Raw genomic sequence first — 27,415 nt, forward strand, 5'->3', positions numbered from 1 at the left:
TCAGAGCACAGATCCCTGATACGTGGAGGACAGGGACCTGTCTGCCCACCCTGGTTCCCACAAGGTGCACGCAAGCTGCTTCTGGGATGCGTGCACAGCTGGATGTCTCAGTGCTGGGATGTGGGGGATGAGTAGCCCCTGCTACCTAAGAGGTGAAATTGACTGAAATTAACCACAATTTACTATCCAAGCCTTCCCCTGGAAGTTGCAAAGATTCGAGAGATTCCAGAGACCCAAAATAGTTACATCAGATAGATTCTGTCACTGTATTGTTGTACAGGTGGGGAGACAGATTCCTAGTGTTTCCTACTCTACTATCTTCCCAGAATCTTCTCCATCTGTATTTATTTTAAAATACTTTATCTCTTTGATTAAATAGGTAACCAAATATTGCTTTTCAGGTACCCAAAACCGTCTCTTAATCAAGTGACCAAATCTCTGACAACTCTGTAATCTTTCCTTCCCAAGATTAGATCCCAAATTTAGAAAAAATAAAATAAAAATTCTAGGCTACCTCTCACCATATGTATTAGTTAGCTCAACATTTTTGTAAGAGCTGCATGGAAAGACTTACCAAATCAACAAAGATGCTCAGCATTTTCTAGGTTAAGTTTGTATACATAAAATATTATTGGGCTTCCCTGGTGGCGCAGTGGTTGAGAGTCCGCCTGCCGATGCAGGGGACACGGGTTCGTGCCCCGGTCTGGGAAGATCCCACATGCCATGGAGTGGCTGGGCCGGTGAGCCATGGCCGCTGAGCCTGTGCGTCCGGAGCCTGTGCTCCGCAACAGGAGAGGCCACAACAGTGAGAGGCCCGCGTACAGCAAAAAAATATATATATATATTATTAATATAAATATTTCAGAAAATGCATGCTTTATGGAGGTCCCAGAGATTTGTCAATGACTTTGCTGTCCGTTTTTACCCTTAGGGAAAATATTCAACAAGCCAGTAACAAATACCCCTATGGAGAACTGTATTCTATTACTGGTCACTATAAGAAATTAACTACAGCCTTTTAGTCTCATTATCAAACAGGCCTTTGCTTCTTGATGACCAGAAGGCTCCTGGAAAAGACTGTACTAGGAACACTAAACTACTGACACCTCAGAAAACACACTCTTGAGTACAGGCTTCTGAGCTGACACTGCTAACGTTGAACAATGGACTGAGTCAATATTCCTAAGGCTTTTTCAGTCCAGAAGCTGATACACATCATAAAAGCAGACTCACCCAAAACCCAGCATGATAAGAATTACTAGGACTGAATGAACTGAATTAAATGAAATTTAATTATGTGTATTTGTTTGAAATACAACTGGTATTATACATATATTTTTAACGTTCCATCCTTCTATACTTAATGAACATACGAAGTTCTCTTCTTTCTCTTCTTAATCTATCTCTACCCTCAATTTAGTAAATTATGCTTTTCTAGACTGAAATATAACATCTTGAAATGATTATCTGCTTCTCACTGACCCATCCAGAATTTAGAAATAGTTTTACTGAGTTTTACTTTTCAGGAATATTGTAATTTTCATTGGTTCAATAAGAATGTACACTCCTTTTTACCAGAATGTAACTACACAAATCAACTGTGCAACCAAAGCCATACTTGGACTGTCTTATGTGAGGATGAATTTCATTCAATCAGTTATGACAAGCCTGCTGCCCACAAATACACACAGAGCCAATTCCTACATTGTGCCACCAGGGTACTGGCCTAGTGCCTGACTTACAAGGTCTCAGCATCACAGGTGGCAAGGTCATTTAGTAGTAGCCAAAAACCTTGGCAAATCTGAAAACCCTCAAGAAGAAAGAAAATCACCCAAATTTATAGGTACTGCAGGTGAAATTCGGTGGAAAATATACTGGGCTTGGTTTACTGGCCTTGGGATAGAAGAACAAATCATATTTCAAAAAGTCCAATCTAAGATTCCTTATGAAAACTTCTGGACAGAAATCAATTCTGTGGCCTTAGGAGCTACATAGTTGCTCAATTCTATGAGGCTCTGGATTTTCAGAGCAAACTCAAGGAAGTCTGTATGCCTAATTAACACTCTGACTGCACCTAAATATTAGGGCTAGCCCTACCAGACCAGACTTTCTTTTAAAAGAACATACATTTGTAAATTACCAGGAGACGAGACTATCAGAAAATTTACCCAACACTTAGAAATAAGCCAAAAATAGTCAGTGGCACATCTTTTTAATATCTACGTGGGGAAAGGCCATTCAAGGATTGTTCAGCAGAATGTACTTACTTCATATCATTGTTTACTACTGATTAAAAGTCACAGACTTAGCCTGCTTCCTAACTTGACGAGGTTTTTTTCTAGTAAAGATGCAAACAAGGAAGTATCACTGAAGAGAATGGCTTGAGCAGTTGGAGAATTTCCTTGTCTCACGCGTCTCTGCGCCCACTCCCATTCTAGAGATGGAACAAAACCATCTCAGACTGATTTCAACCTACAGCCTACAGCAAAAATGGCCTCTGACCTCTGTTTTCCTGCTTCAAAGCTCAGAGAGTAGCAGGTTGTTTTTGTGTAAGTAATTACCATTTTAAATAGGCTAACAAAACTTGTCATTTTGAAGGGTAGGAAAAAATGCTATTAACTTAAAAGAAAGACTTGCCAAATTTTTATTGTTTATATGGAATAATCTCAGATGGATGAAAAAACTAGAGTAAATCTCCATAATTTCTAGGATTACAAGAAAAATATATGTACACACACACACATATATATCGTTATGTACTAAGAATATTTATCCAACAGAAAAACCAAATCCATAGGGCTTCCCTGGTGGCGCAGTGGTTAAGAATCCACCTGCCAATGCAGGCGACATAGGTTCGAGCCCTGGTCCAGGAAGACCCCACATGCCGTGGAGCAACTAAGCCCGTGCGCCACAACTACTGAGCCTGTGCTCCAGAGCCGGCGAGCCACAACTACTGAGCCCACGTGCCACAACTACTGAAGCCCATGCACCTAGAGCCTGTGCTCCGCAAGAAGAGAAGCCACAGCAATGAGAAGCCTGCGCACCACAACGAAGAGTAGCCCCCGCTCGCCACAACTAGAGAAAGCCCACACGTAGCAACGAAGACCAAAAATAAATAAATTAATTAATTAATAAAAAAAACTAAACTAAACTCAACCAATAGATTATCAATGTACTTTACAGTATAATGTTACGGAATTTAACAGCAAGCATTTTAAAGTCCAAAAGAGACAAAAGAATAAAAATAAGCACAAGCAATGGAATATATCAGATAAAACTGTAATAAAAAAATAGCACCTTGTACACAAACAAACATTACTATCTGACCTTCACCACAACAGTACCGTCAGCTACCTGGTAGGAATATCCCTACTACTGAGTGAGGATGTAAAGCCACAAAGCAGTTAAGTAACTTGTAAACGTAATTACCAAGCTGATAGGTAGGACAAGCACTCAAACCCAAGTCTTCTCACTCCAAGTTTTGGGCTCTGCCTAGTAGGCTTAATTGTGGAACGTGAGGTAAGGAAAGCTTGAGGAATACGATACTACCCTACTCGACAGTACTTTTAACTCAAGCTCTCATCTTACCATATCTCCAAGTTGCTGCCAAGACCCTCAAAGTCCCCATCTGTATGACGTTATCAATCAGCTGATGAATTGTGCCAAGGCGGCACTACCACAGACGCAGCCTTCCTCAGTACCTTGACATAAGCAGACTGGGGCCTCCGCTCTACAGTAAATTACAACCTGCTTGGAGAAACAACTCTAATGTGACATTATTCAGAGTACATTAACAAGGGTGCACGATGCACTGAAGGTGAGTGTAGACTGGGAGGAATCCCATGGACTATTAGGTCGGAGCTAGAAACAACAGATGTACAGACAGCAAAGCGGAGGGATCAGAAAGTCCTTAGGGGAAAAGTAAAACTGAATGAGATATAATACAACAGGTACACATTTAAAAATACATGTATACAAAACAATGATGGCTATTTTGCAGACATAGACAGAGATATTGATTAAAGACATTGGAAGGGCTGCCTAAGGACAGAGGGGAGTGGAGCAGAAATGAGTATGAAGTGAAAAAAAACAAAGCAAGGGCTTTGCTGGAATGAAATATAATGCACCTCTTAAAACTAATGCAACTGATCTCGGGACTTCCCTGGCGGTCCAGTGGTTAGGACTCCGAGCTTCCACTGCAGGCGGGCAAGGGTTTGATCCTAGGCTGGGGAACGAAAATCCTGCATACGGCATGCCCGAAAAAACAAAACAAAACCTTATACGACTGATCTATATGGACCGACATGTCAACGTAATCAAGATAATTTTTAAGCGACAAAAGCAAGACAGAGCATGGTATGTATACTATCCCATTTCTGAATACACATGTCTCAGTGTATACATGTGTATGTTCAATATGAAAAAGAAAGCACACCAAACCAAAAGCAGTGGTAATCTCAGGGACAGAACAGCAGGGGAAGACGGCTTTCCATCTCCAAACCTCTGAATAATTTTATAATTTAAGTTTGTAAAAAGAACATTTTATAAACTCTGCTGTTAGATAGGGGTAGGTTCAAACACCAACTGTGACTTTGGGCAAGCTACTTAACCTTAGATTTCTTACCTATTAAATAGAGAAAACTACAGTACGCTAACTCACAGGGGGATTTAAGAATTAAAAGAGACAGCAAATGCAACACTCCTAGCATACAGCTCCCTCCATTCTCCTACGTAATAGCCTGCAATTAAAATTAAGGATGGGTGATAATGAGAAACGCAACAGGAATTCAGAGAAAGAAAAGATCATGGAAAATCAGAGTACCTATGGAAAATCTAAAGAGGCTGGGACTTGAGCTGAGTTTTTTTAAAAATGGTAAAATGTTAGTAACAGAGAGTCAGGGATGTGGAGGAGAAGGTACTACCAAAATAAAATAAATAATCAGAATAAATACACAGGAAGAATGAGAGGTATAAACCTGTGTCCCAGTGCCAACCACAAAATGAATGTGCGACAAATATCTGGTACATCCATGAAAAAGGGTGCACCCTAGGGAACAGGAAACAAGACTGCGTACGTAGAATAGCTCATATTTTAGAGATCCTTGAACTCAAAACGAAGACTGGATTTCACGCAGTTGCAGGACAAGGCTTCTAGAGCTGGAGTTACCGACAAAGCCACATTCTAAGATAAGGTGGCAGTAAGCCAACTGACAGCATACAGAGTAATCAATCAGCTACCTGCATAAAAATATAGTTACACACACACACACACACACACACACACACAGGACACAACATATACGACACACACAGCAGCATCGCCACAGACGGAAACGAGACGGGACCTGAACTCAGGACGGAGGTCACGAGAGCTGGAGTAGGCGTCCAGTTAATACTAGTAGTACAAACAAACAAGCGCTGAATGAATTCTCAACAACACTTACGGAGTAAGAGCCAGTCTCGCACGTGCTAACTCACCTGGTCCTCTTGAAACAAAATGCCTTTCTGGGCATTTATTCGTTTAAACAGATCCCCTCCTTCACAGTAATCCATCACTATGTAGAGAGAGCCATTTTCTAAAAAATATAAACGTTACAGTCCATTTTTTAAAATGTACATCAAAAGCATAGCTACATTAAAGGTACCTAAAGGTTTACTAAAAAGCAGCAATTAATTAAATACGTTCCACTAAACTAAAAACAGAACCACAGCCAGAAGACTTGAAGTGCAAAGTCAAGGTTTACTGGACGTACAGACTGTGCGGTAACTTGGGTTAACAGGCAACTCCATCATTAATGACTTTTCTGCCAAGAATATATCATCCCATTATCCACACTGACATAAACATCTCTGCAATATGGACAAAATACAGACAGATATAGTTGATTTCATTTAATAGATATATTTCCTTAAACGTCAACTATAAAAATCACATTTTTCCAATCATTTGTCAGAGATGGGTAACCTTGGTTTTTAGCTGACCATTACTTTCCAGCTTTATTTCATCCACTTAATTGCCTGTTAAACAAACACAATAACAGATGCTGCGATGAACTGTCAGGACTCAACAGTGAGACAGTCTCTACTCTCCTGGAGCTCTCTTTGTAGTGATACATAATCTGTGAACGAACATGAAGATGGGGCACTTCCCTAATCACCTGTATGCCTCAGTCCACAGGATAAAAGACTTCCATGACCCTTCCTGTGGTAGACAGGATGAGAAGAACACTTCTAATCCTTCTCTCCACCCTCACTCTTCCATAGGACTAAGACCACACCACTTCTTCCCAGGTAAGGAAGAGCGGCCAAGATCACCTATTACAGCTCAAGGAACAGCCTTCCCAGAGTTCACTTCTCTTGCTGCCTTGTGCTGATGGCCTTGCTCCCGGCACCTTGGATGGTGGTCTTGTTACTCGCGGTGCTCACATTCACCTTGTATACACTGCTTCCAATGTGCCCAGGGTTGGGAAGCTACATGAATGAGCTGATTAAGAATCTGTGTAACTCTTTACAATTGATACGAAAAGATCATCCAAATATACATGTGAGAAATCACTGTGTGAAAAAAAAACCCCAGAAAACCGTACAATCTACTACTTAATGAAAAATATGTATAGAATGTCACCATTTACATAGCATGAGAAACAAAAAGACAAAAAAAAAGTGCCGTGTGCTATGATTTATGTATGCTTATTAATGCTTAGAACATTTCTGGAGGGAAACTCAAGATAGTGGTAAAACAGTGGGTACCTCCAGGAGGGAAAAACAGGTGACTCAAAACTAGAAACAGAAGGCAAATTTTTTACTGTTATGTAACCTTTGAATTCTGTACCATCTGCATGTAGCAAAAATTAAATAAAACCATTACAAGGTTTTTTTTAAAAAGGTGTGTGTGTCTGTGTGTGAGAGACAGAAACAGACACACAGACAGGGAGACAGAGAAGGTTAAACAGGACCTGAGAAAGGAAATGGAGAAGCAATCCTGAAGAAAAATATCTGAGCTCTGCTATATTTTTTGCTGTTTAAACATTTATCATTTATTTTGGGATAAGTACTAGTTAAAATGTAAGGTTAAAAGAAAAGTCTTTTCTGCATGAGGGAAATACTAATCTGTTTTGTATTCCTTCGATCATTCAAGCATCTGAGTGCCAACTATGTTCCAGGCACTTTGCACAAGATGCCAGGGATACAGAAATATAAGACACCACCCCTATCACCAATGGGCTCACACAGTACTGAAGAAACACCCTCCAAAAAAACCCAACATAATGACCACCTAGAAACTGCTTGAAATTGAAGCAAAAAGACTGTAAGGCGAGTGACAAAGCCTCAAGGCATGTTAGAAAACGACCGAGAGTTTAAGAGAGGACACGAACCACGACCTCTCAGAGAAGAATGCACTGCTAGCAGGCTAACCCTGTAATTCTAACACTTTTCTCCCTTCATCGCCTCTCACTTGAGAAGCTGAAAAAAATCCCAGGTTCCCTAATTCCCAGTCTCCCCTACAGTTAGAGGGGGTCACTGACCCCATATCGGTCACTAAGATCTAAGAGGAAATCTGAACAGTGGCTTCTGAGAAAGCACTGGTTCGTCTGGTCACAGGACAGACAAGAGCAAGCTACTGGTGCTGCCCTTGCCCCTTCTTCTGGCATCTTTTGGATGCAGCCGCTGCCTGGAGTTGCAAAGCGTCTTCTCAGGACAAGGAGACAGCATTAGGCTTAAAAACGTGCCTATTAAGGATGTCAGAGTAGAAATCAGACAGGGCCTAAGCTGCCATATACACCCTATACACAGGACAGCTCATCTTTCAGACTTCCTGTTAGGTGAGATCATTAAATATCTTTCTCACTTAAGCCAATACTGGCCAGATTTTCTGTTACCTGCAGCAAAAAGCAATCCAAATTTAGCCTCAAAGAAAAGCTTTCTTCAACTACATAGAGAAGTTAGATTTTGGCAACACCAATGGGGAACAAGGTGAATGCCAACACAAGCGCCATAAGTGAGGCTGAAAAGCTTCCATAAAAGATATAAAAGCTACTTTTGCAACAGTAAGAAGTAAAACAAACTTATGAGGTCAAAAAAACACAGACTGTAGGAAAATACAAACAAAAGAATGAAAGCAATTAGAAGGTGATAGCTAGAGACAACTAAAAACAGAGAGCAATATATGAATAACATTAGAGAAAACAAAACTGTATATAACACAGATACCCCAATATACAGTGACACAACACTTTCTCAATGATAAGATCAAATTTTTAAAAATTTTAAAATGTTAGGAATATAGACAAAAATGTCTAATTATAATATTTAATATAATCTAATTATACATTCATATACCTGAAAATACTGTTTTCTCCCCACTCTCCAGTTTTACAAAACAATTTTATCCAAATTTTTCACATGTGTCATCAGTATAAATGTCTTTTATTGATTCACCTATGTTTTCTCGATACACATGATCTTCATTTCCTTTTAAGTTAACTGAAAGAGAGCACTTTTAAAATCTGTTTATGTTGTCAGTGGAATTTTTTCTACGTCCTAATTCCCATACACATAAGATTGGGACTTTAAAAAAATCATCCTAGAGAGTTCATATGCATGATTGCCACAACATAACCATACTGCCTTTTAAGTGACTTTAGAAGGCTTACAATAGTATCTGCAATTATGACATCAGTATTAAATTTCTTTGATGCCTCTTTTTAAAACTGATTCCGCCTGAGGACCTCTATAAGCACTCAAAACTAACTCAGTGAAGTTTTCTTCCCCAAAACCACTTTGTTATTTAATGTATTTTAAAATTTGAGAACACATCCTGTAACACAAGAGACTTTATAAGAAAGAATTCATCTGTAAGCTAAGACAACTTTATGACAAACAAATTTTGGAATATTTTTCCTTATCTTAAGATATATATGGATTCTCTAAAAACAGTGAAATGAAAACTTTCCTGAAACAAAGAAAAACCAGAATCTGCAGGCAGAAAGGGTACAAAATGTTCCAAGAGAGACAGAATCAGAATTATTAATACTAAGCCATATTCTGGTGAATTTCAATTCTAAAGAAAGAATCCTTCGAGCATCGAGGAAAGATAAAGTAAATTACCTTCAAGAGGAGAAGCTTTATGCTGACCTCAAACTTTTCTACAGAAACATGCAATGCCAGAAGATATAATGTGATTGTAAGGGACAAGGGGTCATCAAAGATACTTATTCACGTATAAAAGCATCAGTTAGACACTCTCAGAAATGCAAACAGTAACTGCATTGAGGGAATACAGCATCCATAAGCTCGTCATGAAAAAAAATTGATGAAATCCAGAAAAGTTGGAGATAAATTCAAGTATCTCTGGAAAGGGGTATCTAAGTTATAAAAGAACTAACAATAAGAATTGAATCTGTCTAAATATAGAATCAAGGCCAAACAACTCTAAGAAATATAATTTCAGAACAAATGATAATTATTAAATATTTTTACCCTGTCAAGATGAACGAAAATCAGTGGGGAGGAACTGTAAAGACACTAATTTCCTCACCTTTCATGGCAGACGTTCAAAATAACATCAAAATTTTCACTTTTTTAACCAACTTGCTTATTTTTAAAAATTGAGAGATTTAAAATGTTCACATATGTAAGTTATTTTTAATCATTTTAGAGAAAAATTAAATATTTGTGTTTCAGAGCTCCCAAAAGCTCTATGAGAAACTAAGAGGTCCAAAGAGCTACATGATTAAAATGAGAAGATGGCTCAGGTGAGGCAGAAACAGGGACCAAATTCTACACCAAATGTATAGAATCACCAGACGAAACTACATCTTATAAATCTGAGAATGAACTTATAGGCCAGGGCTGGAGAGCTTGTGAGAAAAAGGAACTCTCATGCCCTTTAGTCTAAGGACTCCACTCCTAAAAGACTGCCACAGTACACAGACACCTGTACAAGGACGTCCAGTGCAACACTACCTGTAACAGTGAAACACTAAATACAACCTAAGTATCCATAACAGAAAAGAGGCTAAACAAAGTGTGATACAGCCATAAAGTGCATCCGATGGAAAACACTGCAGATGTTACAAGAAAGTTGTAAAGAATGGGGTGCATCAATACACAGTGACATGGAAAGATACCCACGAGAGACAAAGTGAAAAGAACTAGATGCAGACATACATATTTACGATCCCACTTGTTTTTAAACGTCAAAGGCTACACACATATGCTTGTTCCACACGGTCACAGAAAATACAGGAAGGAATCAATGTGGAATTATTCACACTGCTTACCCCTAGGGAATGAGAATGAGTGGGAGGAACAGAGAGCTTGGGGTTCATGCATGTCTGCACTCCTGAATACGTTTACCATGAGCATTTACTCCTTTAAAACTAAACGCCAGTAACAATATAACCTTATTTAAAGAACGTGCTATTCCTTTTGAATCATGCAGATGTTTCTAGGTGAAGCATTCAACATAAATACAAAACGTCTGATAGAACATGTGTTGACATACATTCAAACCTTTTACCTTGAAATAGTAAAATCTTGATGAAAGAAGAAACTAAAAGACAGATGCTAAGGGAAAGATAAGTAAAGGAAATTCAAGGTCCTGAGAAAGAAGAGATGGTTAACATTGTACTCTTTCACATGAGCTATAAAGCCTCATTTCACTGCCATCATAAAATAAATAAACTGAGTACTTTATGGCATAAGGTGTTAATGATCCATATACTTTTAAAAGTATGTTCTACTTTACTAGATACCAAGTTTATTTGGGAACAAGGACACTTTAATTCAGCTGCTGAAGCTGGTATGTAATGCGACCCTGAAATGGTCATTTAAACTATCTTTTACTTTCAATCTAGATTATCTTTCTATTTTGCAACTGACAGAGATTTATGATAATAGGAATGACTTCAATAAACCACCTTTTCCTGCCTTTAGAGAAGCTTTGTCTTATCTTAGTTCCGGCATTACCAAATATGATGGTAGATATTTCCAAAACAGCAATACTTTATAATACTTTAAGAACCTGAGAACACTCTCAAGCAGGATACTTTCTAAAATCGGAACATTTTCTCAGTGGCAGTGGTGGTAGCACTTAAAAGAAGTTTAGTTTAAAAAGGTATAAATGACTGTTCCTCCTATGTCTAAAATGCATGTGTATTGAAGCAGAAATGATATACTTTTCTTCCTGAGAATAATTCACAAAAAGATCCTTAAAAGGGAAGTATACAACAGTTGTCATAAGGCTTAGGAGTTCTTTTGAGCGCTCTTGCAAAATCTATCTGACCTTCAAATGATTCTCTATACTGGACAATGTTTGGATGCTTCATGTTTGCCAGCACTGCAACTTCTCTCCTTGATTCTTCCCTTTCTTTACTGGACATCTTAAATAGAAGGAAGAAAGAAAACAGTAAATTAAGTAAATAAACAACATAATAGTCCATCAAAAAGAGAGTGGTTAAAAATAACGCTACCGGGACTTCCCTTGTGGTGCAGTGGATAAGACTCCGCTCTCCCAATGCAGGGGGCCTGGGTTCAAACCCTGGTCAGGGAGCTAGATGCCACATGCCTGCCGCAACTAAGGAGTCTGCAAGCCACAACTAAGGAGCCCGCAAGCCACAAGGAGCCAGTAAGCCACAACTAAGGAGCCCGCAAGCTGCAACTAAGGAGCCCGCCTGCCGCAACTAAGACCCAGCACAACCAAATAAATAAATAAATATTTTTTAAAAAATAATAATGCTACCAATGAAGCACAGCCCAAATACTAAAATATAGCTAGAAGTTAAAAAGAATAAGTTGAAGGCACAAATACAACAAAAACATTTTAAGATGTTCAAACCAGATTAAGTCGCAGAACAGTAGGTGAGGTATCTTTTTTAAACACATAAACATGAGCACACATCACAGAAAAAAATCTGAAAGGATTTACAGACTCTTTTGAAATTAGTGGTTCTCTCTGCAATTACGGCAGTCTTTCACTTTAGGTCATGCATTGCCATATATTTTTTTATTCTCTCCTGTAACCAGACTTCTAATTGGATGACCAAACAAAAAATATACTTACGCTTGAGATGTTAATTTCTTTGATAACATACTGTCTGCCATCTTCTATAGATTTAACAAGAATGGCTTTTCCGAATGAACCTTCTCCAATCTTCTGTACTCTAACATACTTCTCCATGGTTCTTTTTCTAAGGCATCTTAACAGATAGACTAGATATTAAAAAAAAAAGAGTAACAGTTAATAGAAATAAAGCACGTCATCTATAACAATTATAATATTTACTTCAAATTCTATTCCTCAGTGATTTGCTTACTTAAAAAAAAGATATATAAAATCTTTACTGAAGGTTAAATAAACTTTAACTCAATTTTAGTCATGCAACCTAGAGATAGCTAAAAAGAGAAAACCAGTGACATTTCAATCTTATAAGAATACTTTGGAAAGTCAAATACTGTACATACTTAAGGGAGGATGAAGCAAACCTTTTCCTACATGAACTAATTAATTAGCAGCATTACTTTACTACCTGCAATAAGAACACAAGCTTAGCAAGACTACTTCCCAAAGTTATTTACCTCATCCTCTCTTATTAGACATTTAGGCTGTTTACAGTGTTTGCTATTATAAAAGAACTTCAGATTAAATTTCTGTACATACATTTTTATGTACTCATTATAAAGATTTCCGTAGTATACACTGTGAGTTCAAAGAATATGCACATGTTAAAGCTTTCAAACACACTGCTTGTCTTACAGAAACGCCTACTAGCTTGCTTGCATTCTGACCAGCAGTGAATAAAAATGCCCGTTCCTACGTACTCTTTTAACAGTGGTTATTATTTATTAAAATATTTCAGAGGCAATAAAGGGTAGTAGTCAAAGAGCACTAAAACCTTAGAGTCAGAGAGCCTGGGTTTAAATCCTGGCTTTAGCACTTATTTGCTATTTGACCTTGGACAAGTTACTTATCTTTAAGTGGCACAGTTTGTTCATCTGTACAATGTGGCCAACAACAGGACCTGCTTATAGAGCTGCTGGGAGGATTAGTCAATTTCATTAATGTCTAGAGAACAGTGACCTACACACAGTGAGCACTGTGTCACAATCTGTTCTTACTGTTATTCGTTATGTTGGATGGGGGGAAGCAGTGTCTCACTTTTTTTTGTAAGCTCCTTTGCTTACCAATGAATCTGAAAAATTCTTCCACGTTTCTGAACTGTTGCATTTCTTCTCTTTTGAACTATTCATTCAGGTTCTTTGTCCATTTTCTACTGGGATAGTCTTCTTTATTGTTTTTTAATTGAAGTATAGTTGATTACAATACTGTGTAAATTTCAGGTGCACAACAAAGTATTCCAGATACATGTATACATATTTTCAGATTCTCTTCCATTGTAGGTGGTTACAAGATTAGGAATATAGTTCCCTGTGCTATACAGTAGGTTCTTGTTGTTTATCTATTTTGTTTCCAGTAGCTTGTATCTACTAATCCCAAACTCTTAATTTGTCCCTGCCACCCGTTTCCCCTTTGGTAACCACAATTTTGTTTTCTATGTCTGTGAGTCTATTTCTGTTTTGTCACTAAGTTCGTTTGTATCATTTTTTAGATTTCACATAAGTGATATCTTATGATATTTGTCTCTGTCTTACTTTACTTAGTATGATAATCTCTAGGTCCATCCATGTTGCTGCAAATGGCATATTTCATTCTTTTTATGGCTGAGTAATATTCTATTGTATATATGTACCACATCTTCTTTATCCATTCCTCTGTCGATGGACATTTAGGTTACTTCCATGTCTTGGCTATTATAAACAGTGCTGCTATAAACGTTGCATCCTCTTTATAGTTTCTAGTTGCTTGTTACAGTGATCTGCATTTCTATCAATAATCTTTCTTAACTCCTTCAGCATTTTTATTACCTCCTCTGCTGCATCAGGGTCTGGTAGACTGGAGAGGTCTGTTTCATTGTTCCTGCAGGGGATTTCTCTTGTTCTTTTACTTGGGAGTAGTTCCTCTGCTTTTTCATTTTAGTTAAATTTCTCTGACTCTAAGAATTTAAGAGAAACAGTTATCTATCGTGGTCTCACAGGGCTGTTTTTATGTGGGAGTGTCCCTGTGTAGACTGTGTGAGTCTGATATTTTTGGTGTGAAGGCTGTTTTTAGTGTGGATGCTTGCCACGTCTTTCCTCAGGGTGTGCTGGCCCTTGTCCCCTTGCTAAGGGGTGTGTCTGGTGTTGTGGTGACCAGAGCCTGCAGTGGATACTGCGTGGGGCCTCTTCTCTGCCCTGTAGTTGTCACAGCCCTGTCGGGGACAGGGTCTGCTCCTCAGCTGTCACAGGTGAAGCCCCCAGATCCAGTTACAAGCTGCAATACGAGGAGTGAGGGCCTGGAGCACTGGGAGACAGGAGCCAGTGTGTGCTCCTCCCCAGGAGCTATCCACCAGGACATGCAACTCTGTGATGCCACCCGTGTGCACACGCACAGACTTCACTGTTAGTGAACTAGTGCTAGTGCTGCCTTCAGGGGCCACCTCAGGGCCGCCGTGGACGTCCCTCAGGCATGCATGAGTTGCCCCAAAACCCACGCACCACCACGAGAGCCCGCCACAGCCACAGCCTGGGACCCGCTGTGGGAGGACCGGTGACTGGCTCTGATTTCAGCCCCACCTCTGTGTGCACGCCCACAAACTGCACAAAGTCCACGGCAGCCAGAGCCATGCCCGCTGTGAGCATGCTGATAATGGGCTGCTAAGGCGGCCCACACCCCTCCCTTTATGCACTGACAACAGGCTCTGACGGCGGGCCCACGCTCCTGCTGTGCGCACCCCCAGTTGTGTCCTGTGCCACACTCCAGGCCCCTCGGGCTGTCTCCATGCACCCAACCTGAGTCCCTTCCCGGGTCTGTCTGCTGAAGCCTGAGTTGCAGCACCCAGTTGCTGCACACACCAGCAGGCGCATCACAGGCTGGAAAGTGCAGCGGCATGGCCAAGACGGTCTGTGCTGCACTCTCTCTACCCTGTAGGACAGCAGGCCGGCTTCCACACTGTCCTCTCAAGCCTCTGAAGCTCCCTATCTGTCCCACCGAACCTCCCAGCCGGTAAAGGAGGTTCCCAGAGCGAGGGAACATTTCCTCTTTCACAGCTCCCTTCCAGGGGGCAGGTCCCATCCCAATTCCTTGTCTCCCTTTTCCCTTTGTCCTATTTAATTACTTGGGGATCTTTACTGCAGCTTTGGTTGTATGAGATTTTCTGCCAGCTTTCAGTAGGTATTCCATGAGAATAGTTTCACATACAGATGTATTTTTTAAAATGTATTATTTATTTTTGGCTGTGTTGGGTCTTTGTTGCTGCGCGCAGGCTTTCTCTAGTTGCGGCGAGCGAGGGCTACTTTTCATTGTGGTGCATGGGCTCTCATTGCGGTGGCTTCTCCTGTTGCAGAGCACGGGCTCTAGGCGAGCGGACTCAGTAGTTGTGGCTCACAGGCTCTAGAACACAGGCTCAGTAGTTGTGGTGCATGGGCTTAGTTGCTCCGCAGCATGTGGGATCTTCCCGGACCAGGGCTCAAACCCGTGGCCCCTGCATTGGCAGGCAGATTCTTAACCTCTGCACCACCAGGGAAGTCCCATAGATGTATTTCTGATGTACTTATGGGAGGAGGTGAATTCCACATCCCTCTACTCCACCATCTTCAAGTTCATCTTCTTTTCATTAGTTTGTAAAAGCTTCTTTAATGACGATGTTAGCCCTTCTCAGGTATGAATTTTTTTTGCTTATATGCCATTTGTCTTCAATTTTATTGAAATACAAAAGTTTATTTTGATGTGAACAAATTTATTAATGTTTTCCTTATATTTCTGCCATCAGTATCACACTTAGAAACTTACTGTACCAAATACCGTAAGATACTTGATTAAGGTTGTTAACTTCAGCAAGAGTAACTTCAGGAGAGTGGTGGAGACAGAAGCAAGAGTACAATAGGTTAGGTAGTGAAAGCTTAAAAAAGTGAAGGGAAGGGGAGGAGGACAGATGGAGGGAGAGGAAAGGAGAGAAAAAGTGTCCCCAAAACAACCTCTAGCACTGCTTATTGGCAAGATCACACATACTGTGAAGATACATGAATTCACTTTGTTAATCTAAAAATAATAAATATTTAATTTAAGGGGGTGTGGCCAAGATGGCAGAGTAAGAAGACCCTGAGCTCACCTCCTCCCACAAACACACCAAAAGTACAACTATTTAAAGAGCAGCTACCTATAAGAACAACCGGAAGAACAGCAGAAAAGATTTTCTGCAACTGAAGATACAAAGAAGGAACCACAATGGGATGGGTAGGAGTGGTGGAGACCCGGTATAGACAAGACGCACAGCCACGGGTAGGTGACCCACAAATAGGAGAATAATCACAAATGCAGAAGTTCTCCCCGAGAAGCAAGGGGTTCAAGCCCCATATGAGGCTCCCCAGCCCAGGGCTCCTGCACCAGGTTGATGAGCCCCCAGAATACCTGGCTTTGAAGGCCAGCAGAGCTTGCATACAAGAGAGGCAGAGTGCTGTAGAAAAAAAAGACTCTACTCTTAGAGGGCGCACACAAAATCTCAGCCATTCTGAGACACAGCTCTGAGAAGCAATAATTTGAAAGAAGCTTGTATCAAACCCACCTGCTAATCTTGCAGAGCACCCTGGAGAAGCAGGAGGGCCACTGGGACTCCCCTGGGGACACAGGCGCTCGCAGCAGCCATTTTTGGAAGTCTGTTCTTCCACAAAGACACTGATGGTACAAAAGCCAGCTTGGAGTCCTCCCTCTAGCCTATTAGCAACAGGAGCTTACCCAACCACTAACCAGATGGCAACAGCCCTGGAGGCCACCCCCTGGGGACCTGTAGTCAGCTACGCTAGTACCCAGCCCCACCCACCAGTGGCAGCCACCACAGGAGGCAGGACCTGACAATCAACTGGGCCACAGGGCAGCCCCACCAAAAAAGAAGGGCCCACATAAGGGACACTCCTAGAGCACATAGCTCTTGTGACCAAAGAGGAGTGTGCCACTGGGCCCCACAGGACAACTCCTACACAAAGCCACTTGTCCAAGATTGGGAAACACAACCGACCTACCTAATTCATAGAAATAAAGATAGATAATTAATTCAGTAAAATGAGGAGACAGAGGAATACATACCATAGGAAGAAACAAGACAAAACCCCAGAAGGACTAAGCAAAATGGAGATAAGCAATCTACCCAATAAAGAGTTCAAGGTCATGATCATACAGATGCTCAATAAATTCAGGAGAAAAATGGATGAACACTCTTAGAAGTGTGACAAGGAGTTAAAAAACATAAGGAAAAAACCCAACAAATATGAAGAATACAATCACTGAAATAAAAAATACACTAAAAGGAATAAACAGTAGATTAGATGATACAGAGGAACAGAGCAACAAACTGGAAGACAGAGTAGTTGAAATCACCCAGCTGAAGAGAAAAAAGAAAAACTAATTTTTAAAAATGAAGATAGTTTAAGAAACCGCTAAGACAACATCCAATGTGTAACATTAGCATGATAAGGGGTCCCAGGAGGAGAAGAGACAGAGAAAGGGGAAGAGAACTTATTTGAAGAAATAACAGCTGAACATTTCCCTAACCTGGGAAAGAAAACATATCCAGGGTCCAAGAAGTACAGAGAGTCCCCAACAAGATAAAACCAAAGAGGTCCACAGCAAGAAACATTAAAATGAAAATGGCAAAAATTAAAGATTAAGACAGAACCTTAAAAACAGCAAAAGAAAGCTTCCCTGGTGGAGCAGTGGTTAACAGTCTGCCCACCAATGCAGGGGACATGGGTTCGAGCCCTGGTCCAGGAGGATCCCACATGCTGCAGAGTGACTGGGCCCGTGTGCCACAACTACTGAGCCTGTGCTCTAGAGCCCATGAGCCACAACTACTGAAGCTCGTGCCCCTGGAGCCCAATGCTCCATGACAGGAGAAACCATCGCAAATAGAGGTCCACGCACTGCAAAGAAGAGTGGCCCCCACTCGCCGCAACTAGAAAAAACCTGTGCACAGCAACGAAGACCCAACACAGCCAAAAATAAATAATTTTTTTAAAAAAAAGCAGCAAAAGAAAAGCAACTAGTTATGGGACTTCCCTGGTTGTCCAGTGGTTAAGACTTCGCCTTCCAATGCAGAGGGTGCAGGTTCGATCTCTGGTCAGGGAGTTAAGATCCCACATGCCTTGCAGCCAAATAAACCAAAACATACAACAGAAGCAATGTTGTAACAAATTCAATAAAGACTTTAAAAAATGGTCCATATTAAAAAAATCTTAAAAAAAAAAAAAAAAGAAAGGCAACTAGTTATGTACAACAGAACTTCCAAAAGATCATCAGCTGATCTTTGCAGGCCAGAAGGGAGTAGCATAATACATTGAAAATGATGAAAGGGAGAAGCCTATAACCCAAAATACTCTACCTGGCAAGGCTATCATTCAGATCTGAAGGAGAGATAAAAAGTTTTACAGAAAAGTGAAAAGAGTTCAGCACCACTAAACTGGTTTTACAAGAAATGTACAAAGACTTCTCTAAGTGGAAAAGAAAAGACCATAACTAGAAATATGAAAATTACAAAAGGAAAAATCTTATTGGTAAAGGCAAACATACTGTAAATGTAGTAGATAAACCACTTATAAAACTAGCAGGAAGGTTAAAAAAGAAAAGTAAAATCATCTATATCCACAATAAGTAGTTAAGGGATACATAAACAAAAAGATGCAAAAAAAATGAAGACAAAACATTCAATTTGCGGGGTAGGGAGAAAAAACACAAAATTGTTAGAATGCATTAGGATTTAAGAGCTCATCAACTTAAAATAATCATAGTACATACACACACACACATATGTGTGTGTGTGTGTGTGTGTATATATATATAGAGAGAGAGAGAGAGAGAAAGAGAGACGGAGAGAGAGAGACAAAAGGGAAGGAGGGAGGGAGACAGAGAGGGAGAGGGAAAGGGAGAGAGAGAGACAGTGGGGAGAGAGGGTTAGGGAGGGAAGGGGGTTGTTATATATGAACTTCATGGTAACCACAAACCAAGCTTATAATAGATAGATATACAAAAAAGAGAAAGGCATCCAAACATAACACTAAAGATAGCCATCAAGGGAATTCCCTGGCAGTCCAGTGGTCAGGACTCGGCACCTTCACTGCCATGGGCCCAGGTTTGATCCCTGGTCAGGGAAGTAAGATTGCACAAGGCACATTGCGCAGCCAAAAAAAAAAAAAAAAAAAAGAGATAGCCATCAAATCACAAGGGAAGAGAGCAAATGAAAAAAAAAAACTTAAAAAAGAATGAGAAAACAATTAACAAAAGAGCAATAAGTACACACCTATCAATAATTACTGTAAATGTAAACGGACTAAATGCTCCAATCAAAAGACACAGCATGTATGCTGCCTTACAAGAGACTCACTTCAGACCTAAGACACACACAGACTGAAAGTGAAAGGGTGAAAAAAGGTATTCTATGCAAAGGGAAACGGAAAGAAAGCTGGGGTAGCAATACTTATAGCAGACAACAGACTCTAAAACAAAGACTGTAACAAGAGACAAAGAATAACAATAGACAACGATAAAGGGATCAATCTAACAAGAAGATATAACAATTGTCAATATATATGCACCCAACACAGGAGCACCTAAATACCTAAAGCAAATATTAACAAACATAAAGGAAGAAACTGAAAGAAACACAATAACAGTAGGCAAATTTAACACCCCACGTACATCAATGGACAGATTACCCAGACAGAAAATCAATAAGGAAACAATGGCCTTAAATGACACATTAGTTCACATGGACTTAAGAGATATATACAGAACGTTCTATCCAAAAGCAGAACACACATTCTTCAAGCACACATGGAACATTCTCCAAAATACATCATATGCTAGGCCACAAAACAAGTCTCAATAAATTTAAGAAGAGGGAAATCATATCAATCATCTTTTCTGATCACAACAGAGATTAGAAATCAATTACAAGAAAAAAACTGCAAAAAATAAAAAATGCAGGTATGTTACTAAACAAATACATCACTAAAGAAATTGAACATGAAATCAAAAAATACCTGGAGACAAATGAAAACAAAAACACAATGATCCAAAATCCATGAGACACAGCAAAAGCAGTTCTAAGAGGGAAGTTTATAGCAATACAAGACTATCTCAGGAAACAAGAAATCTCAAATAAACCATCTAACCTTTCACCAAAAGGAACTACGAAAAGAACAAAACCCAAAGTTAGTAAAAGGAAAAAACAGAGTTCACAGCAGAAATAAATGAAATAGAGACTAAAAAAAATAGAAAAGATAAATAAAACTAAGAGTTGGATCTTTGAAAAAATAAAGAAAATTGCTAAACCTCTAGCCAGACTTATGAATAGAGAGAAGAATATATAAAATCTGAAATGAAAGAGAAGTTACAATGATACCACAGAAATACAAAAGATCATAAGTGATTACTATACATAATTTTATACCAATAAAATAGACAACCTAAAAGAAATGGATAAATTTCTAGAAACATACAACCTCCCAAGACTGAAACAGGAAGGAAAAAAAGTATGAAAAGACTGCTCACCAATAATTAAATTGAATCACTAATCAAAAAACTCCCAACAAACAGAAGTCCACAACCAGGCAGCTTCAAAGGTGAATTCTACAAAACACTTAAGGAAGAGTTAACACCTATCCTCAAGCTAGTCAAAGAAAACTGAAGAGGAAGGAACACTTATGAACTCATTCTACAAAGCCAACATCACCTGATACCAAAACCAGACAAAGATACCACAAAAAAAGGAAAATATCACTTTAAGAGTCAATATCACTGATGAACACAGATGCAAAAATCCTCAACAAAATATAAGCAAACCAAATTCAACAATACATTAAAAGAATCATATACCATGATCAGGTGGGATTTAACTCAGGGATGCAAGGCTGGTGAGATATCTGCCTATCAACCAATGTGATACACCATATGAAAAAAACCTGAAGAATAAAAACCATAGGATCATCGCAGTAGATGAAGAAAAAGCTTTTGACAGGATTCAACAACCATCTATAAAAACTCTCAGCAAAATGGGTACAGAGGGAACATACCTCAACATAATAAAAGTCATATATGAACCTACAGCCAACAGCATACTCAACGGTGAAAAGCTGAAAGGATTTTCTTTATGATCAGGAACAAGACAAGGATGCCAAATATTGCCATTTTTATTCGACATAGTATTGGAAGTCAAATCAAAGCAACTGGTAGCTTTGCTAGCCAAAGCAATCATACAAGAAGAAGAAATAAAAGGAATCCAAGTTGGAAAGGAAGAAGTAAAACTATCACTGTTTGCATATGACATGATACTAGAAATAACTGATATATAGAAAATCCTACAGATACCACCAAAAAGCTATTAAAACTAATAAATGAATTGAGTAAAGGTGCAGGATACAAAATTAATATACGGAAATCTGTTGCATTTCTATACACTAACAATGAACTATCAGAGAAATTAAGGAAAAAATCTCATTTACAACTGTGGCAAAAAGAATAAAATACCTAGGAATAAATATGACTAAGGAGGTATCAGTAAAAGACCTGTATTTAGAAAACTATGACAATGATGAAAGAAACTGAAGATGACACAAACAAATGGAAAGATATACTGTGCACATGGATTGGAAGACTCAATATTGTAAAAATGACCATCCTCCCCAAGGGAATCTATAGATTCAATACAATCCCTATCAAAATACCAATGGCATTTTTCAAAGAACTAGAACAAATAATTCTAAAATATGTATGGAAATATAAAAGGTTCAAAATAGCCAAAACAATCTTGAAAAAGAAGAACAACGTTGGAGGTATCACACTCCCCGATTTCAAACTATACTACAAAGCCACAGTAATCAAAACAGTACGTACGGTACTGGCACAAAAACGGACACACAGATCAACTGAAGAGAATAGAGAGCCCAGAAATACATCCACACTAATATGGGCAAATTAATCTAAGACAAAGGAGGCAAAAATATACAACAGGGAAAAGTCAGCCTCTTCAATAAAGGTTGTTGGGAAAACTCGACAGCCACATGCAAAAGAATCAAACTGGACTACTTTCTCATACCATATACAAAAATAAACTCAAAATGAATTAAAGACTTAAATGTAAGACCTCAAACCATAAAACTCCTAGAAGAAAACATATGCAATATACTCTTTGAAATCTTAGCACTATTTTTTTAGATACCTCTCCTCAGGCAAGGAAAATGGAAGCAAAAATAAACATTTGGAACTACATCAAACTAAAAAACTTGCACAGCAAAGGAAACTATCCACAAAACAATAAGGCAGTCTACTGAATGGGAGAAGATATTTGCAAACATTATACTTTATAAGGAGTTAATATCCAAAATATACAGAGAACTCATACAACTCAACATCCAAAAAACAAAAAACCATTAAAAAGTGGGTTGACTCTTAATAGACATTTTTCCAAAGAAGACCTACAGATGGCCAACACACACGTGAAAAGATACCCAACTTCACTAATCATCAGGGAAATGCAAATCAAAACCACAGTGAGATATCACGTCACTCCTGTCAGAATGGCTATTATCAAAAAGACAACCAAAAAAAGGTGTTGGAGAGGATGTAGTGAAAAGGGAATCTTTGTGCACTCTCAGTGGAAATGTAAGTTGCTGCAGATACTCTGGAAAACAGTATGAAGGTTCCTCAAATAATTAAAAATAGAACTACCACATAATTCAGCAATGCCACTTCCGGGCATTGTCTGAAGAAACCAAAAACACTAATTCAAAAAGATATGTGCACCCCAATGCAGCATTATTTAAAACAGCCAAGACATGGAAGCACCCGAATTGTCCATCAACAGATGAATGGATAAAGAAGACTTGGTATATATATATATATATATATATATATATACAATGGACCATTACTCAGTCATGAAAAAGAATGAGGTGATTCCTTGGTGGTCCAGTGGTTAGGGCTTAGCGCTTTCACTGCCGGGGCCCGGGTTCAATCTCTGGTTGGGGAAGATTTTGCAAGCCGCGTGGCATAGCCAAAAAAAAAAAAAAAGAGAGAGAATGAAATCTGCTATTTGCAGTAACATGGACATTACGTTAAGTGAAGAAAGTCAGATAGAGAAGGACAAATACTGTATGATTTCACCTATACATGAAATATATAAAAGAAAACAAATGAAGAAATGTAACGAAAGAGAAACAGATTCATAGATACAGGGAACAAACTGGTGGTTGCTAGAGGGGTGGGGGTGGGGGATGAGTGAAATAGGTTAGGGAGACTAAGAGGTACAAACTTCCAGTTACAAAACAAATAAGTCATGAAGATGTAATGTACAACATAGGGAATACAGTCAATAGCACTGTAATAACTTTATATGGTGACAGATTGTAACTAGACTTATGGTGACCACTTTGTAATGTATAAAAAAATTGAATCTTTATATTGCACACCTGAAACTAATATAATATTGTAAGTCAACTATACTTCGATAAAAAATAAAGTATAAATAAATAATTTGAAAAATAGTGATTCACATAACTTGCTCTTTTCTATTTCCATTCCTCCATAGCAAGCAGGCTTTCTATGTATGATTCCCTTCTAGGAGAAAATGAGCTTGTCATGAAGACTATATTACCATTTCTATGACAGTTTACCATATCTCTCATTGTAAGTGAACAAATTCATGTTCTCATTTCACCTATTAATACTAAATTTAATTTTATTTTGCCTCTAATATATTGATCCAGTCTCCTTAAATGACAAAATTCGTACCCTGGGCTTCTAAGACTCAAAGGCCACAACTTTGCCTGTGGTAAATCAATGGAATAATCATGCTTAATAGAAATTTGTGGGAAAGAGCCTTCTTCTACCTCAGGAAACTTTTCTACTTCAAACTTTCTGTAAGAAATGACATGTTTTTTAGCAGCTGTAAGAGAAACAAGAAATTAACTATTATGACAGCACTACAGCATCGCTAGTGAGTTAAAGAAGAAAAGTCACTCCAAATATATTTTCAAGTCCAAGTTTGGTCAACCGGCATAATATAATAGCTCTCTGAGCACCAGCCAGAATTTAATGATTTCTCCAGGACATGATATCACATTACTATGCTGCTTAGAAAAAATATAAACTCACCTTAGAAAACTAAATTTCATAAATCAAATTACATTAAATAGGGCTTCCCTGGCGGCGCAGTGGTTGAGAGTCCGCCTGCTGATGCAGGGGACATGGGTTCGTGCCCCGGTCTGGGGGGATCCCACATGCCACGGAGCGGCTGGGCCCGTGAGCCATGGCCGCTGAGCCTGCGCTCCGCAATGGGAGAGGCCGCAGCAGTGAGAGGTCCGCGTACCACAAAAAAAAAAAAAAAAAAATTACATTAAATAGTAAGCGTACAATGAGACTACTTCACAACCATCATTACTCTGTGACTTTTGCCAAGAAAAAAACCACAGTTAGTCCATTTGGCCCTCCCCCAAAATGGAGTTGCCAATTCCTTTCGCGGGACCGCACTAACAAGATGGAGGCTCCGAGGGTCCTAGCACTGCAGTCCGCTGCCCACCACAGGACTACAGTGTGTTCTAGCACCTCAGGAAGGTGGAGGAGATCTGCTGCCCCGGAAATGAAGAAAGACGGCTCTCACTGCCACCAAATAACGTCCAGTGCAGACAGCTTTCTGGACAATGAAAGGCATGGTAGGTGAGTTTCAGAGCAACCAACAACCCCTCCTATTCTGCAGAGTCTACACTTGGCTAGTATCGGACGCCAGACGAAGTGAAGGGGAAAACACGGCAAGATAGGTAATTTCAGCGTCTTAAAGCATATGTAACTGGGGTACTTACTTCCTGGTCAGGAGACTTCTCAGCTGAATAACAACTCTAGAAGATTTTTAAACCAAAGGAAATAAAAGGTAACAACAAAATGTACTCATCCAAAATAGTCGTATCATGTAACTGAAGAAGCACACGGATCCTGTTCTAATTTCATTACTGTAATTAACCCAAATTATAAATAAATATTTGTCCTTTCTATGCTTCAGCTTCCAAAGTAAGAGGGAAATCGCATACCAACTTGACAGTATCTTAAGGTCTCTAACAATTACATCAATTTAATCCCTGTAATACATATGTGATACTGAAGATATTCAAAGTATAAAATTAGAGATTTTTTTTGATATTTAAGATTTCCAAGAGTCTTGTGATATAACAAACAAAGCAATGGATTCAGAAGAGAAAAGTTACGTGACCAAAAGCAAACCACCCAACTTCCCTGGGTCTTAGTTTCTTCATCTAAAAACACTAAAGATTTAAATATAATACTATCTTAAGAGCCCTACGAATTCTAAGTCTGTGACTCAAGGAGAAAAAAATTTTAAAGTAGGTCAGAAAGTAGAAAACTTCAACAATTTAAAATTGCACTATTAGCCACAGAGAGTAGGAATGGCAGAGAGATGGCCAAAGCCTTTCGTTCAGAAAAATCAAAAGATGCCCCAAATCTTTAGCCTAAATCTTTAAAAAGTCAAAAAATAAACTGCAACTTACAATTTAAGATACCAGACTGAACGTACATATTTACCTCTGCTTCTTCCCTAAACCCAGCTAACACAGCTTGAAAGGATCAGAAAGGCAGAAGAGGAGAGACAGCAATGGCAATAAAATTCTGGAAGCTGACAAACACAAGAGCAAGCAGCAACTGACTCAGGAAACTAGAGAAAGCTGTGTTCTCAGCCACGAGTGGGGAGGAAGTCACTTCCACTACAGACTAGCTCAATAACTGGCGGAGACTTTGTAAGAAGCTGTCAGACACACAGCTCCTCCATCCCCTCTCCCAGTCAGGCGACCACCCCTCCCATCTTGGCAGCAGGCGAGAGATGTCTCCAGATTAGGAACACCCATCACAGCTGAGAATGGAAATACCGTCTGGGAGACTGAATGAAAGCTGACATGATGAACGGTGAGACTGTTCCAGACCATGATGGTGCGCTTGTACCAGACCACCCTGCCTCCAAAAACAATCACGAACCGTGAGTAAAATATATAAAAGAACAGAAAGAAATTCACTGAGAGGTGGGAATATCCTAGTGAGTCCCACATTACCCCAGCCTTTTCCCTGAAGACATTTTCCAAACTGTGGCACAGCAGAATGGAGCTTGAGTAGAAAGCAGCAGTCTTATGGGCTGAGGATAGAGAGGTCAGAGTTTAGGGCTGCCAAAATCCTGGGGAGGAGGAGAAGGAACAGGAGGCCAAAAATGTGCACGTAAATTCCTCTCCTGTCAGTCAGCCCACTCCTAAATTGTGCAGATACAGGGCAAGACTAAATCAGACTAGTCCTAACGACAGAAACAGACTCACTAACGACTCAAATACGGAGCTATCAGCAGGGGACTTCAAATAACCTTGATTAATAAGTTCAAGAAAATAAGAGGAAACGATGGACAAAAGTGATTTTTTAAAAGATGGAGAACTTCAACAAAGAACTGAAATTTATTTTTAAAAACCAAATGAACTTCTAGAACTAAAATATAAAATATCTGGAATTAAGAACTCATTGCATGGGTTTTACAGCAGGCAGCATACAGCAGGATTAGTAATCTGGAAAATAAACCAGCAGAATATATTCAACAAAAGAACAGAGAGAAAAAATGAAGAAAAAACAAAAAGACATGCCCAGAAGGAAGGAAGGAAGAAAAGGAAAGGAAGTTTCAATATTCGAAAGATTTTAATTCTTAATCTCTAAATTTAATGCTTCCCTAGTAAAAACACAAACTCTGGGGGTGAGGGTGATCAGACGAGCTGATTTTTAAAGTTAATGTGAAAAAAAGAAGAAAGAATAGCCAGAGATACTGAAAAAAAAAAGCAATGAAGGAAGAGTTGTTCTACTTGCTATCAAGACACATTATAAAGCAGTAATAATTACGAACTAGACAGGTAAATCATAGAAAGTCCAGAAATATACAAAAAAAATTTTTTTAATTTGGTAGATGACCATCGTGACATTTTAAATCAGTAAGGAAAAGATGGATTTTGAAATAAAATAGTTTTTAGACAACTAGGTAGCCATATGGAAAAAAATTAAATCCATTTTCTTTGCTTTACACCAACACAAATTTCAGACGATAAAATACGTAAATGTCCATCAAATTTCTCTATACGGCATCACTCTTTTCAAGTATGTCAACTATGCTCCAGAAAAAATATCTTAGCCTCTAGTCAAGTTAGACATCTTTCCTCACTTTTTACTAAGAACACCTTTAAGCCACAAATAAATGTTTGACATAATAAAATTTTGTGCACCGAATGAGAAAAATGTCAGGGT

At 39.1% G+C, this 27,415-nt stretch overlaps 1 protein-coding gene across 24 annotated transcripts in view; it reads right to left on the bottom strand.

The window, feature by feature from the left end:
* NEK1 (NIMA related kinase 1) overlaps positions 1 to 27,415 on the bottom strand; it is a 229,989-nt gene that overhangs the window by 181,741 nt on the left and 20,833 nt on the right. For 23 of the 24 annotated variants that reach the window (XR_012332332.1, XM_033857519.2, XM_073805719.1 and 20 more), the window contains 3 exons: positions 12,065 to 12,213; positions 11,288 to 11,384; positions 5,479 to 5,576 (listed from right to left, as the gene is read on the bottom strand). Coding sequence is in view for 23 of the 24 variants with exons in the window: in XM_033857519.2 (XP_033713410.1) it covers positions 5,479 to 5,576; positions 11,288 to 11,384; positions 12,065 to 12,181 (312 nt within the window). In the remaining variant the exon portion in view is untranslated. Of the gene's footprint in view, positions 1 to 5,478; positions 5,577 to 11,287; positions 11,385 to 12,064; positions 12,214 to 27,415 lie in introns of those variants that run through there. The other variant, XM_033857522.2, reaches the window with a different exon arrangement.

Source organism: Tursiops truncatus, chromosome 6 (assembly GCF_011762595.2).
Source record: "Tursiops truncatus isolate mTurTru1 chromosome 6, mTurTru1.mat.Y, whole genome shotgun sequence".
Lineage (NCBI taxonomy): Eukaryota > Metazoa > Chordata > Mammalia > Artiodactyla > Delphinidae > Tursiops > Tursiops truncatus.